The 15,304-nt window shown below is 39.9% G+C and overlaps 1 protein-coding gene across 1 annotated transcript; it reads right to left on the reverse strand.

The window, feature by feature from the left end:
• Nucleotides 1-1,126: 1,126 nt before the first annotated feature.
• On the reverse strand, nt 1,127-14,110 carry LOC141270739 (uncharacterized). Its single transcript, XM_073680835.1, has 6 exons — nt 13,965-14,110; nt 13,656-13,835; nt 13,450-13,573; nt 13,263-13,360; nt 11,854-11,932; nt 1,127-3,752 (listed from the first exon to the last, which is right to left on the reverse strand). The coding sequence occupies exons 1-6, from the start codon at nt 14,040-14,042 to the stop codon at nt 2,581-2,583; spliced, it is 1,731 nt and encodes a 576-aa protein (XP_073536936.1). The 5' UTR covers nt 14,043-14,110; the 3' UTR covers nt 1,127-2,580.
• Nucleotides 14,111-15,304: the final 1,194 nt, after the last annotated feature.

Consider the following 15,304-nt stretch of genomic DNA (forward strand, 5'->3'; position numbering starts at 1 on the left):
TCACTGCTAAGGACAGGCAACAAGCAGAAGAGACTTGTTTGGGCTAAAGAACACAAGGAATGCACATTAGACCAGTGGAAATTTGTGCTTTGGTCTGATGAGTCCAAATTTGAGATCTTTGGTTCCAACCACTGTGTCTTTGTGCGACGCAGAAAAGGTAAACAGATGGACTCTACATGCCTGGTTCCCACCGTGAAGCATGGACGAGGAGGTATGATGGTGTGGGGGTGCTTTGCTGGTGACACTGTTGGGGATTTATTCAAAATTGAAGGCATACTGAACCAGCTTGGCTACCACAGCATCTTGCAGCGGCATGCTATTCCATCCGGTTTGCGTTTAGTTGGACCATCATTTATTTTTCAACAGGACAATGACCCCAAACACACCTCCAGGCTGTGTTAGGGCTATTTGACCAAGAAGGAGAGTGATGGGGTGCTACGCCAGATGACCTGGCCTCCACAGTCACCAGACCTGAACCCAATCGAGATGGTTTGGGGTGAGCTGGACCGCAGAGTGAAGGCAAAAGGGCCAACAAGTGCTAAGCATCTCTGGGAACTCCTTCAAGATTGTTGGAAGACCATTTCCGGTGACTACCTCTTGAAGCTCATCAAGAGAATGCCAAGAGTGTGCAAAGCAGTCATCAAAGCAAAAGGTGGCTACTTTGAAGAACCTAGAATATAAGACATATTTTCAGTTGTTTCACACTTTTTTGTTAAGTATATAATTCCACATGTGTTAATTCATAGTTTTGATGCCTTCAGTGTGAATGTACAATTTTCATAGTCATGAAAATACATAAAAATATTTAAATGAGGTGTGTCCAAACTTTTGGTCTGTACAGTATATATATATATACACACACACACACACATATATATATATATATGTATATATATTTGATTATTTGTTGTATTATTTCTCATATAACAAACAAAGCATGTGATCAATATGATGCCAAAAGGCTTCTTCTCTACAATGTATTTTTAAACTTTCCTGTTGTCTGTCTCAATGGTACCTTAACTTGCATAGTACTGCGGTGTGATTGTTCCAGAGCTTTAAATTATGAAGAAAGGGACAAAAATTTTTCAAAACAGCTCAATTTATTCAGTTTTAGAGTATTAACGCCACGGACAGAAATACATGCACTTATACGCACCACTATGCTATCAATGAGGTTGTTAATGGTTGTCTGGAGTTGACAGTGTAGTGTTTCTTTCACCATTTCTTTTTTTACTTTAAATATTTTTATTGGGTTTTAACAACATTGATATGAAAACAAAACATTCCAATTACATTGAACAATAACAATAAAAGGGTTGATGGTTGTTATTGTTAAACATTAGAATATAAGTATAATCAGCTTGATGAGGTATTAATATAAGTGCTTACGTGAACCAAATAATTATGTGTGTGCTAGAGGAATGTAAAGAAGAAAAAAGGGTGGAAAAAGAAAGAATGGGAAGAAAAAGGAGGTAGGGGAGGACAAAACAAAAAAAACACCACTTAATGAAACCAGCACTTCAGAGGCGACCACATCTACCACGACATTCTATTTTAAGTATTATTTTCTGACAACCAGATTGCCAGCTCATTCCCCTCACTGAATAATATCCAACATGTCCATTGGGGATGAAAAGCTTTGAGGCGATTCTTATCATGTGCAATCATGTTTTCCGTTTTCATAATATTGTTAACCTCTTCCACCAAGTCACTAAAAGTGTGAGTTTTTGTGGATTTCCAGTGACGTAGTTCTTTCACTATTTCGATACACGAGGCCGACCAGCTCTCACTCAGCTCCGTAGATTCTAGGTAACATCTTAACATCGAATGAATAAAGGAGAATATGCCAAACACACAAATAACTGTTAAAAGTAGATCTTTATTAATGATTGGTAACAAGTTTTAAAGTGGGTTGTGCGACGCTTGTCTCTGCCACCTGATCTGACATCGGTTATGGGCACACGATGCTATAGCCGATCAGGACAGCTACCGGGAAAACCATCCGTTGCTTAGCTAGCCTCATCTAATTAATAGGTCGCCGTAATAATTTGATGTTAACCAGCTGAGCATATGATAATTGGCAACTGTCTTAACTGAGTAAACAGTGCTTCTCAATGTCCGATTTCAGAACAGACACTGGACAACCTCTTAAAGATGCATTAATACTATGTAATATTCTTTGTATAAGGTTGATCCAGTGCCAGTTCCATAGCCATTGGTGTTTAGGGTACACGAACAATAAAGATTCCAGTAAGCAATGATACAGTTTTGCATTAACTTTGAGAAGCTATCCTCTCCGCATGGACTGATATTGTCACAGAACAATTTTAACATCTAGTGAAGTCTGCTACGACAAACTGCTGCAGTTCTGAAGGAGATCAGAGGTCCAGAGTTCTCTTCTGTTGGGTGCCTCTATAAGTTATTATTTGGAATTCAGTAACAATGGTTTTTTGGTAATTGTATACATTTCTTAATCATAATTTAGTGCTGCTTTCATTTTCTATCAATTGACATGTGACTTAAATTGGACTGTAATTGCGCAATTGTTTTTTTATGATTTGTAAAAAAATAAATAAAAATCTACTTCCTTGTGTGATTTTTCTGATGTTTAATAAGATGTGGTTTGTAGGCAAACATTTTCCCACATTCTGAACATGAAAAGGTTTTTCCTGCGTGAGCTCTTTGATGTCCAATAAGAGAGGAGTTTTCAGCAAAACACTTTCCACATACGGTACATGAAAATGGCTTCTCTCCTGGGTGAAGGCTTTGATGTCTAACTAAAGCCGATTTCTGGTTAAAACTTTTGCCACATTCTAAACATGAAAATGGTTTCTCCCCTGTGTGAATTCTCTGATGTCTTATAAAATCAGATCTCTTAGGATAACATTTCCCACATTCTGAACATGAAAATGGCTTCTTCTCTACATGAATTCTCTGACGTCTAACATGATCTGAATTCTGCCTATAATCTTTTCCGCCTTCGGAGTATGAAAATGATTTTTGCCTTGTGTGAATTCTCTTATGTCTAGCAAAATCTGATGCCCGGAAAAAACATTTCCTACATACTAAGCATGTATATGGTTTCTCCCCTGTGTGGGTTCTCAGATGCGCAACAAGTTCTGATGTCTCTTTAAAACATTTCCCACATTCTGAACATGAAAATGGCTTCTCCCCTGTGTGAATTCTCTCATGTTTAGCAAGATCAGACTTCTGAGAAAAACATTTCCCACATTCTGAACATGAATATGGCTTTTCCCCAGTATGAATTCTTTGATGTGTAACAAGTTTTGATTTAACGCTAAAACATTTCCCACATTCTGAACATAAAAATGGTTTCTCCCCTGTATGAATTTTGTGATGTCTAAATAAACCTGATTTATAGCCAAAACATTTCCCACATTCTGAGCATGAAAATGGCTTCTTCTTATCTGTGTGAATTCTCTTATGTGCATCAAGATAGCATTTCCCTGTAAAACATTTGCCACATTCTGAACATAAAAATCGCTCCTCTGCTGTGTGAGTCTTTTGATTTTCAATCTCCCTACTGTTATCTTTATTCTGAATAAAAACCTGAGATGAATCAGAAGATATGATCTGTTGAAAAGGATTTGGTGATGGAGTTTTGCTGAGAAGGGCTGAAGGTATATTTGGGAAAGTGGCATGCTCCTCATATATGTCTGGCATGAAATCATGATCTTCTTCTTTAAAATTTGAAAGTATCAGAATTTCCTCTGAACACCCGGTCCAGTCATCTGCCAACAATAAAACTGATTTTACACTTTTCAATAAATAATAATAATTATAATATATATTACATTTTATAACATTTTTATACAAATTGTAGTAATATTATCAACTAAGGCAATGAGGACAGTAATAGACGTGAAAGCAACTAATAGATTATGATGATTATAATGTTAGGCCACAAAATTTTGCTTTTTCAATTTTTCACTTCACTTTCTTGTCACCAATGTTTTCTAGTAAGTCAGTGATATTAGGTGGTGTCTGTCTCATACCCTCCCTGACAACTAAATGCAGTTTAGTACCGAGCAGAGCCAAGATGTAAAGCAGTAGGGTAATGTACAAAGAATGTACATACATTTTATTTTACATGGAAGTGGATACAAAATAAAATATCTTCTCGTATGTGTGATAAAATCTGATGGAAACATTGGTTTTAATCATTAATGTACATGGGGGACCTGAAAAATAATTTACCAGTGTCCTTTGCAAGACATGGATCAGTCCCTGGTTCTTTAGTAGATCATTTAACTTAACCTAAATAAAATGTATATTCTATACATACAAGTTTGGCTATTTCTGCATCAAGATTCTTTTATTTTTTCCCAAATTTGTTCGTAAAAAATATCATATGGAACAGAAATTGGTGTAAAAAAGATGGAGCATAGATAATTTTTCCTGCTCTAAAGCGACTTACATGATTTCAAACCTGCACGAAAACAACCTAATCTCATTATGAAGCTCTTCTGCCTGACCTAAACCAAGATTTAACAAAACATTAAAAAAGAGTACCTGCAATTAAAGGGAATATGTCAGCAGGTTTTCCCAATATAAACTAAAGCCACCAACTCCTCTTGTTTGACAGTCCAGCAATCTGTCCCCAACTTCCCCTACATATTCAAAAAATACTTATTTATAAATTTCCCACATCATATGCCAACTTGTGTGCCACGGTCTGATGTGTGTTGCTGGTCTTTGCCCAATGCCTCCTCTAATCCCGCAATTGTGTAGTCGTGCCTTCATTCATGCCTTCCCTTCTAACACTCTCGCACCCCTCCAATCTATCCTAAACTCTGCTGCCAGACTAATCCATGTGTCCCCCCGCAACTCCCTGGCCTCACCCTTCTGTCAATCCCTTCACCGGCTCCCCATTGCCCAGAGACTCAAGTTCAAGACCCTAACCTTGGCATACAAAGACATCCACAACCTGTCTCCTCCATACATCTGTGACCTAGTCTCCCGGTACATACCTGCACGCAACCTCCAATCCTCACAAGATCTCCTTCTCTACTCCCCTCTTATCTCCGCTTCCCACAATCGCATACAAGATTTCTCCTGTGTATCCCCCCTACTCTGGAACGCTCTACCCCAACATATCAGACTCTCGCCTACCGGGAAACCTTCAAAAGGAACCTGAAGACCCACCTCTTCCAACAAGCCTACAACCTACAGTAACCACTGCTCCACCATACTGCTGCACAACCAGCTCTACCCTCACCTACTGTATCCTCACCCATCCCCTGTAGATTGTGAGCCCTCGCGGGCAGGGTCCTCTCTCTTCCTGTACCAGTCGCTGACTTGTTTTGTTCAAGATTATTGTAATTGTTCTTGCTATGTATACCCCCTTTTTCACATGTAAAGCGCCATGGAATAAATGGCGCTGTAATAAGAAATAATAATAAGGTCGATGACACATCCTACGTCATCCAGACAGTGCTGTAAATCTTGTCCAGTTAAAGCACAGACCTGCGCATGCGCTCTTTGCTCTGCTACTTTCAGCACATGCGCATTACAGGACTTTGTACTGCCTTTTAGTAGGACAGAGCAAAGTGCACCTGCACAGGTCAGTGAAGGCGGGAAATTTGCAGTGTTATTTGGATCACGTAGGACATGTCATCCACATCAGCCAACGCAGTAGGACACAAATGTGGGGATAGAGTAAGCACCATGCAAAGACAAACAACGTCCATTGGACCGGACCGTGCTGATTAGCATACGGCACAAAAGAGCTATAGAAGGTATTTTTGGGGAGTTAAGGGCTGTGGCAAGAGGAGTCAAAATGGTTCCATTAGCTGATATTGGTAATACTTGCTAACAAGTTTTCTTTACTTTTTAAAGCACCACTCGAGCAATTTTTTTTATTTCACTGCTGGAGTGGTGATTAACCCCTTTACAGCCTGGGGCGTAATAGTACGCACCAGGCTGTCACCACCTGTTCAGTGCGGGCTCCGGCGCTGAGCCCACACTGAACCGAGCACATGTCAACCAATTTATACAGCTGACATGTGCCCGCAAGAGCCGCGGGTGGAATCGCGATCCACCCGCGGCTGTTAACATGTTAAATGCCGCTGTCAATCTCTGACAGCGGCATTTAACAGCGCCACGCCGGAAGTGCGTCAGTTATCCCAACCATCGGTGACCCCGTCACGTGATCGCGGGTCACTGATGAGTGGGCATGACAACCCTGAGTCTGCAGCAGACTCCAGTGGTTGTCATGTACTGATCGCTATGAGCGCCACCTAGTGGCGGCGCTCATAGCACAGGAGCATTTCTGCTACATAGAGGTGATCTGCTCATCAGGCGATCGGACAGTTGCTGCTTCTAGTCTCCTATGGAGACTATAGAAGCATGCAAAAAGTGTAAAAAAAATGTTTTTAAAAATATTTAAAAAATTTAAAATATATAAAAGTTTAAATCACCCCCCTTTCACCCGATTCAAAATAAAATAATAATAAAAAAACCACATACACATATTTGGTATCGCCGCGTTCAGAATTGCCCGATCTATCAACATAAAAAAAGAATTAATCTGATCGGTAAACGGCGTAACGAGAAAAAAAATTCTAAACGCTAGAATTACGTTTTTTGGTCGCCGCCACATTGCAATAAAATGCAATAACGGGCGATCAAAATATCGTATCTACCCCAAAATGGTATCAATAAAAACTTCAGGTTGGTGCTCAAAAAATAAGCCCTCAACCGGCCCTAGATCCCGAAAAATGGAGACGGTACGGGTCTTGGAAAATGGCGCCATTTTTTTTTTTTTTAATCAAACTTTGAATTTTTTTTTTACCACTTAAATAAAAAATGAACCTAATACATGTTTGGTGTCTACAAACTCATAATGACATGGAGAATAATAATGGCAGGTCAGTTTTTGCATTCAGTGAACGTGGTAAAAAAAATAAATAAAAAACATCTGTGGTATTGCACTTTTTTTGCAATTTCATCGCACTTGGAATTTTTTTCCCGTACACGATATGGTAAAACCAGTAATGTCGTTCAAAAGTACAACTCATCCCGCAAAAAATAAGCCCTCACACGGCCATATTGACCAAAAAATAAAACACTATGGCTCTGGGAACAAGGGGAGCAAAAAACGAAAATGCAAAAACGGAAAATCCCAGGGTCCTTAAGGGGTTAAAATCCAAGTCCCTTGCCGCCTGTCGGATACTCACCTTCCAGTGTTTTCGCCGCTGCTCCGGGCTGTCTCCTTCATTTTGTGACCTGCCGGCTGCTCCAGTGTTTGCTGGAGTGAGCCAGAGGTCACTAATCAATGTATGTCTATGACAGCCTCGTTCTGGCCTCGTTTTGGCCCTCATAGACTTGCATAGAGAGCTTGTGATGTAGCTTCTGACTTCCAGCCATTCAGAAACTGTGTCAAAAAATGGCACCGCGGGAACCGGAGCGGAGGCAAAAGACGGTGAAGACACTGGAGGGCGAGTATATGACTGGGGGCAGGGGGCTTATGTTTAAAGCACCACTCCAGCGATGAAGAAACCCGCTCTGGAGTGGCGTTTCAATGGTTTGGAAGACTATTGCTCAGCATAGAAGAAGGCTAGGAACAAGTATACCAAGCATTTCTATTCATTTCATTCTCAACAATTACCTGTAAAGTTGGCATTGCTTCAAGTGAAACAGCATAAATTTTATCCATGGCACTTAAAATAATTATGAAGTTACCAACTCCTTTAACAGATGTGTTGGGGTCTTGATTTTGTGTTTATTTACCACTATATAGGTATGACAGTTTCTTCTTCTGAACTTACCAGAGCAGCTCTCCTGACAGACTGCACAGCTTCAGTCCATAAAATGGCTACTGGTGCAGAAGCATGTTACCAGATCAGTCCATCAGCCTCGTCCAATGGAAAAGCAGGTTTCCCATATGACATGTTTGTCAATTGGAGGAGGCTGATTGACTATCTGGACACATGCTCCTCCACCAGCATCCATTGTATGGCTCGGAGAGCTGTGCAGTCTGTGAGGAAAGCTGCACTGGCAAATTCAGGAGAAGAAACTGTCATACCTACAGTTGAAACCAGAAGTTTACATCCACTATATAAAAAGACATAGGCATGTTTTTCTCAATATCTAACATGAAATCAGAATAAACCTTTCCCGTTTTAGGTCAATTAGGATTACTATAATTTTAATATTTGCCAAATGCCAGAATAATGAGAGAGAGAGAGAATGTTTTAAGGCATTTTTATTACTTACCGCAAAGTCAAAAGTTTACATACACTGAGATCACTATGCCTTTAAACAATTCTGGACTGCCCATATGATGATGTCATGTGTTTGGAAGCTTCTGATCGTTTTTTTTGCAACATCTGAGTTAATTAGAGACACACTTGTGGATGTATTTTAATGCACACCTGAAACACACTGCTTCTTTGTGTAGCATCATGGGAAAGTCTAAAAAAATCATCAAAGATATCAGGAAGAGAATTGTGGTCAGGCACAAGTCTGGCTCATCCTTGAGTACAATTTCAAGATACCTGAAGGTGTCTCATTCATCTGTACAAACAACTGTACACAAGTACAAAGAAGATGGGAATGTCCAGCCATCATACCACTCAGGAAGGAGAAGGGTTCTGTGTCCCAGAGATGAACGTGCTTTGGTCCGACATGTGCATATCAACCCAAGGACAAAAGCAAAAGACCTTGTGAAGATGATGGTGGAAGCTGGTAAGATTGTGTCAATAACCACAGTGAAACAAGTACTGTATCAACATGGGCTGAAAGACCACTCTGCCAGGAAGAAGCCATTACTCCAAAAGAAACATAAAAAAGCAAGATTAATGTTTGCAAATGCACACAGGAACAAAGACCTTAATTTTTGGAGACATGTCCTGTGGTCTGATGAAACTAAAATTGAACATTTTGGGCATGATGACCATTGTTACGTTTGGAGGAAAAAGGAGAAGCTTGGAAGACTAAGAACACCATCCCAACTGTGAAACACGTGGGTGGCAGCATCATGTTGTGGGGTTATTTTGCTGCAGGAGGGACTAGTGCACTTCACAAAATAGATGGCATCATGAGAAAAGAAGATTATGTGACAATACTGAAGAAACATCTCAAGACATCAGCCAGGAAGTTAAAGCTTGGGCGGAAATGGGTCTTCCAAATGGACAATGACGCGAAGCATACTGCCAAAATGGTAACAAAGTGGCTTAAGAATAACAAAGTCAATGTTTTGGAGTGGACATCACAAAGCCCTGATCTCAATCCTATTGAAAATTTTTGGGCAAAGCTGAAAAGGCGGGAGGAAGCAAGGCGACCTACAAACCTGTATCAGTTACACCAGTTTTGTCAGGATTAATGGGCCCAAATTCCAACCAACTATTGTGAGAAGCTTGTGGAAGGATATCCCAAACGTTTGAGCCAAGTCATTCAGTTTAAGGGCAATGGTACCAAATACTAATGAAATCTAAATAAAATTTTGACTTTGCAGTAAGTAATAAAAATGCCTTAAAACATTCTCTCTCTCATTATTCTGGCATTTGGCAAATATTAAAAATAATGATAATCCTAATTGACCTAAAACGGGAAAGGTTTATTCTGATTTCACGTCAGATATTGAGAAAAACATGCATATGTGTTTTTTTATATAGTGTATGTCAACTTCTGGTTCAACTGTATATAATAGTAAGTGCCACAAAATCACACTGTACTCAATATAGTCCATTAATTCTAGCATTAATATTAGCAAGCTGTGGGGGTAGTTACATTTCTCTGACTAGCACTGACAATTGGTGCTTAGCTACACTTTTATGTCATCCTGTCCAATGGGGCCAAAAACAGTTGGAGTTCAACGGTACCAAGGAAACTCATAGCATGCAGCTGAGATATCTCAAGCAGAACCTGTGGATACTATTACAGATTTACCAGAATCAAGCGACAATTTTCCAAGCTTCTCACTAAGAGAACATAACTCTCTATCAGCTCATCCTTGATCTTCTGAATATGATACCTATGGTAATAAAGTTGCAGGCAAATATCGATGACACTTGACAACGGAGGTATATAGATAAATAGAGAGAGAGATTATTTCCTGGTAGATAAAAAAAACTCACTTTTCTTCTAAATAAGTTCCAAAATTGGTATTATTTCATGGTTGGACCACTCTCTTATATCCCTAACTGTAGATGAATGGTTTAATCCTCTACACCCTTTTCAATGGAAAATTAACAATTTTATACTTTCTCATCCAGACTTTAGTAACTGCTTTAAGGCCATGATCACACGAGCGTAGATTCTCTCATGTCAATCAGATCAATTATGTTAATGACACTCTGATCAAACTCTGATCCACATTTGCTCAGAGTGTCAACATAGTGTGATCCGATTCCCCATCTTCTCCATTCTGTAAGTCCACGGAAGTCAGACTGCACTGAGATGACATGCGAGTGCAGTCCAATGTTTTCCACACACCCATAGACTCGGATGAGTGTGTTCTATCCGATTTGCGCAAATTTTCAAGTCGCAGCATGCTGAGTTTTTTTCTCATGCCAAATCGGAATGAGAATAAAAATCGCTGATCAGCACTATCCGATAATATAACATTGGGCCGAGTGCTATTCGAATAGCACTCGTCCGATGTATACGCTCGTGTGAGCGAGCCCTAAAGATAATTTATCTAGGACTTGTCCCCTTTCTCAAGCATGTGTTAAAGCAAAAAGTGGTAGAAATATGGGCAGCACGGTGGCGCAGTGGTTAGCACTGCAGCGCTGGGGTCCTGGGTTCAAATCCCACGAAGGAAAACATCTGCAAAGAGTTTGTATGTTCTCCCCGTGTTTGTGTGGGTTTACTCTGGGTTCTCCAGTTTCCTCCCACAGACATACTGATAGGGAGTCTAGATTGTGAGCCCCAAAGGGGACAGTGCTGATATTATCTGTGAAGTGCTGTGGAATTAATGGCGCTATATAAGTGAGTAAAATAAAAAAATAAAAAAGGAATCAAAGACATCCTTAAAAAAAAAATTTTTCAGTTGGTAACTCTACACAAAACTTCTTTCTCTGTAGATAGGTTGCAAAAATTCTGGTTCCTACGCTTAATTTTTGTCAAAGTTTGATTTTTTGTTAAAAAAAAAAGTATCAACTTAATTTATATGTTCACAATAATAGAGCTTTGCTAACTATAAAATTAAGTAAACTAATCAAAAAAGCACATTTAATAGACACAAAAAGGGAAAAAAAAATCATAGACCCTAGAATAATTGCGAATCAATTTTTTTGCTCTTATTAGGAATCATGATATATCCTGGCTTCTGACCCCCAGACGAATCAACCTACTCATCAACAAATGAATGACATTCTATTATCTGTAAACCACCCCAACATCAGATCACAACATCGTGCGAGAACGTCCTTCTGCATAGATGTTCCTGAAATCACCAAAGCTATGGAATCACTGAAACCATACAAGGCTCCAGAAATTGACGGGTTTATGGATACGTGCTATAAGAAATATGCAAATATTGAATAAATTGGCTCAGGAAGGTTCCTTTCCAGCAGAAATTATATCAGGAACTTATGTAACTGTCCAAAAACCTGGTAATGATGAAGTTTTTATGTTTCTATGACCAGAATAGAATGTAGACATCTCAATTGTATTTGTTTCTACCTGTTAAATGTTGCCTCTTGAAATTGTGCCACAAAATTGAGTAGATACAAAACATATTTTTTTTTTGTGGGTTACTTTGATTTTATCAGAAAAAAAAACTGAAAAGTAAATTTACTTTGTACAATGTACCTTAAAACATTCACCACTTACAGTAATAGCTGAGTAGAATCTGTGACTTCCCTACATTTAGTGTTTACTACTCACCTGAAACAATCTCCTCTTTACACTCCTCATCATCCATAACACATGTCTCTATAATATTAAAATGGGTCAGATCTTCATCCTGAAATCAATTTTGTACAAGTCACAGACAAATGGAGAAGTCACGTGAGATGGTTTCCAGGAAAAGAAAATATCATAAACATGAGGACCAAAAATGACAGCATTACTAATCACATAGCTGTAGGTCTCTGGTATAAATCCAACCTGTTGGCTCCTAATTCTAATCAGATAATTGTGAGACGATCCAGACAACATCTAATGTCTATGATCAGCTTTATCCTGTCATCTCCACCAAGTATAAAACATTTACTGAATGGCCACGTTATTAGAGACACCCATCGAGAAGCACATTCGATCTCCTCTGGTCTTCAGGACCTCAGCAATTTATCATGTTATAGATACCATTTTATGTTAAGATCATTCTTCCGAAAAATATTTGCCCACTTAGATATGATAGCCTCTTACAGTTTTCATAAATTAGATGGAGGTACTGACATGCTATGAACAGCCCGTATTACTTCCCTCAGAAATGCTCTAAAGGATTAACATATGGAAATTCAGGGAAGCATTAAAAACGTACTGTCATGTTCCTGGAGGTAATCCAAGACTATATAACCCATGTGCCATGGTACAGTTTCCTTTAGCCATAGAGTAAACAGATGCCATGAAGTAATGAGCCTTGTTGGTCACGATACTTAGGTAAGCTCTAGTGTATAAACATTCACCCAGAGATATCAGAGCGTTCAGGATATGCCAAGAAAATATTCCCTGCATCATTACTCCATCTCCACCTGCCTGACAGTAAGGAATAATGGGTTCATGCTGTTTGTCAAATTCTGACCCTTTCAGCCATATGGTGCCTTAGAAATCTGGATTTACCTGACTACGCAAATTTTTAACCCAACTCTCTGATCAAATTTTTGCACTTTTTTTGAACAAGTCTTGCCTCACTGTTTCTCTAAAATAACACTAGTACTGATCTGTATTGTGCATTTGGATGCCTTAAATGGTCATTCACCAGCATTTTAATCAGCTGCAATTGTCTGTGTACCGCCTATTCACCAGAACTATTCTTCTTGAACAAGGTTAACAGTCTTTGAAATACTTTGTCCAGCTGTTCTAGCATCGATGACCACACCTCATTTATAGATTAATTCCTTGTTAATTCACACTGAAATGAACCCCGAAAAATTAAGTCAATTAATTTTATGCTGCACATTGGGGTCACTGGTTTACTTCCATACATTAACACTTCAATTGTAAAAGGGCCGGTGCCTTTAATAAATTGGTCGTTCAGTGTATAATACTGGTGGATAAAACAAAACTGAACACAAGACCTTCACAGCCTTCTACACATCATAGAGATCTCATGACACCATCTCTCCATCTACCTGATGATCCTGAGGAACATCGGGATCTTCTTGTTTACAGTCCTGTGGAAGAAGAGGATGGGGACATCTCTCTGGTGTTGTTCTCTCACTGGATAGAACTGGAGGAAACATATAAACATATAGGGATTGAATTTATCCTTCACATACAGATAATTATAAGCCGTGTATATGTAGTCCTGTCTATTACCTGGTGATGTGAGGGGCTGGGGAACCTCCATCATGACGTCCTTGTACAGATCTTTGTGTTCTTCTAAATACTTCCTCTCTTCCATGGAGAAATAGACAGCTACATCCTGACACCTTATAGGAACCTGACACATACAATAATACCGTCATCCCCCGATCTTTCCATAGCGTTACTGTATAATGTCCCAGCATTCCCAGCAGTGTCACCTCTCCAGTCAGCAGCTCAATCATCTTGTAGGTGAGTTCTAGGATCTTCTGGTCATTGATGTCCTCATGTATCAGGGGGTGAGGTGATGGTCCCGTGATTGGGCTCAGGGGTCTTCCCCATCCCTCAGGCACAGGGTCCTGACAGCGCTCACTAGAGGTCTTCTTCACTACTGTGTAATCCTGGTTATGGAGAGACACATTAATAAATCTCACTACAGACATTTCCAGAGTCCTCACCTCTCCAGTTCTGTCCATCTGTTATTCCCATAGATAAGAATGATGTAATGTGGCGTCATCAGAATCTCTCACCTCTCCAGTAATCTGGATGAGGATCTCTAGGGTGAGGTGTAATATCCTCTCCGCCATCTTGTCCCTGTCCCTATCCATCCTTGACGGGTCAATCAGGAAAATTCTCTTATATAGAAGATCTCCACTGAGAGGATCCGATATTGTAGGGACCTGAAAGGGGAGAAGATGACAATGTAACATCATAAAGTTCCCATATAATAACACAATTACTGGAAAAAATAAGCAGTAACATATGAGGAGATAGAATTTGTAGATATATTATACTGTCTGTTGGTTTTGATTGGAAGATTTAGCGATATCACACCTTCACATGAACATTAGTTAATCACTGGCAACAGCAGTGATGGCAACACGTACATAATCTCTGTAAACCATCATGGAGTAGAACAGTCACAATACATACATAATGTCATCAGCATGGGGGCGTCAGTGAATTGGTCGAATTTGGGGACAGAATTCTGCCTTATATGTCATTGGGATCAGAAGATGAGGACAGTCGAGAACCTGAAAATGGGATGTGTCATAAAGATGGAGCGCGGCCTGAACGCCATGTGCTTTATGTCCGTCCCCCAGAATCTGCCGTCTACACGGGGGGCGGTGGAGATTATCACTACAGGAGCCGCTCAGGTCACAGGGACTCCAGAAATATGGAGGAGACCAGCAGAGATACAAAGAGCGATGACACTGGGAGGGTCCGGGGAGCGGCCATGAGGGGGATTTACAGGAGGCATTAATTATAACAGCCGCAATTATAAATGTCACCTGAAGAAACAAGTGATATATATATATATAGAAAAGCAGAGAGGTTTCCCCAGGAGACGTGTGCGCTTCTCTCTATTCATCGTCTATGGGACGACGGAGAACTGAGCGCGCCTATAATTGGTAACAATGCAGGAGGCAACTTATAAGAAGACGATAAGGGAAACGCTAATATTTTCGGTCCCCAGAGAAAGAATAAACCTCATTAATAATAAGTAATGGGGAATCTCCACATACCTCCACCTGCAGAGCCGCACACCGCATATATGGCTATTCTGTGCTTAGAGGACCTGTGGTGAGGTCATGACGATTTGCTCAGGCTCATGTGTAGGAGGAGCCATTCTAGAGTTTGCAAAAAGTGCGGAATATCATGTGACTGATCACATGACTGCGTCATCATTACAGGTCCTGTAAGCACAGAACAGCCATATATCTAGTGTGCGGCTCTGCAGGTGGAGGTATGTGGAGATTCCCCATTATTAATAGTTTCCAATACAAGTATATGGCTTTACTTATAGTAGAAGGTTTTGTTGACAAATATGTAAATGTACATCTAGCTTTGGTGGATGGTAGCATCATGC

Source organism: Phyllobates terribilis, unplaced genomic scaffold (genome assembly GCF_046119375.1).
Source record: "Phyllobates terribilis strain yellow unplaced genomic scaffold, ASM4611937v1 Scaffold_5__5_contigs__length_657084704, whole genome shotgun sequence".
Lineage (NCBI taxonomy): Eukaryota > Metazoa > Chordata > Amphibia > Anura > Dendrobatidae > Phyllobates > Phyllobates terribilis.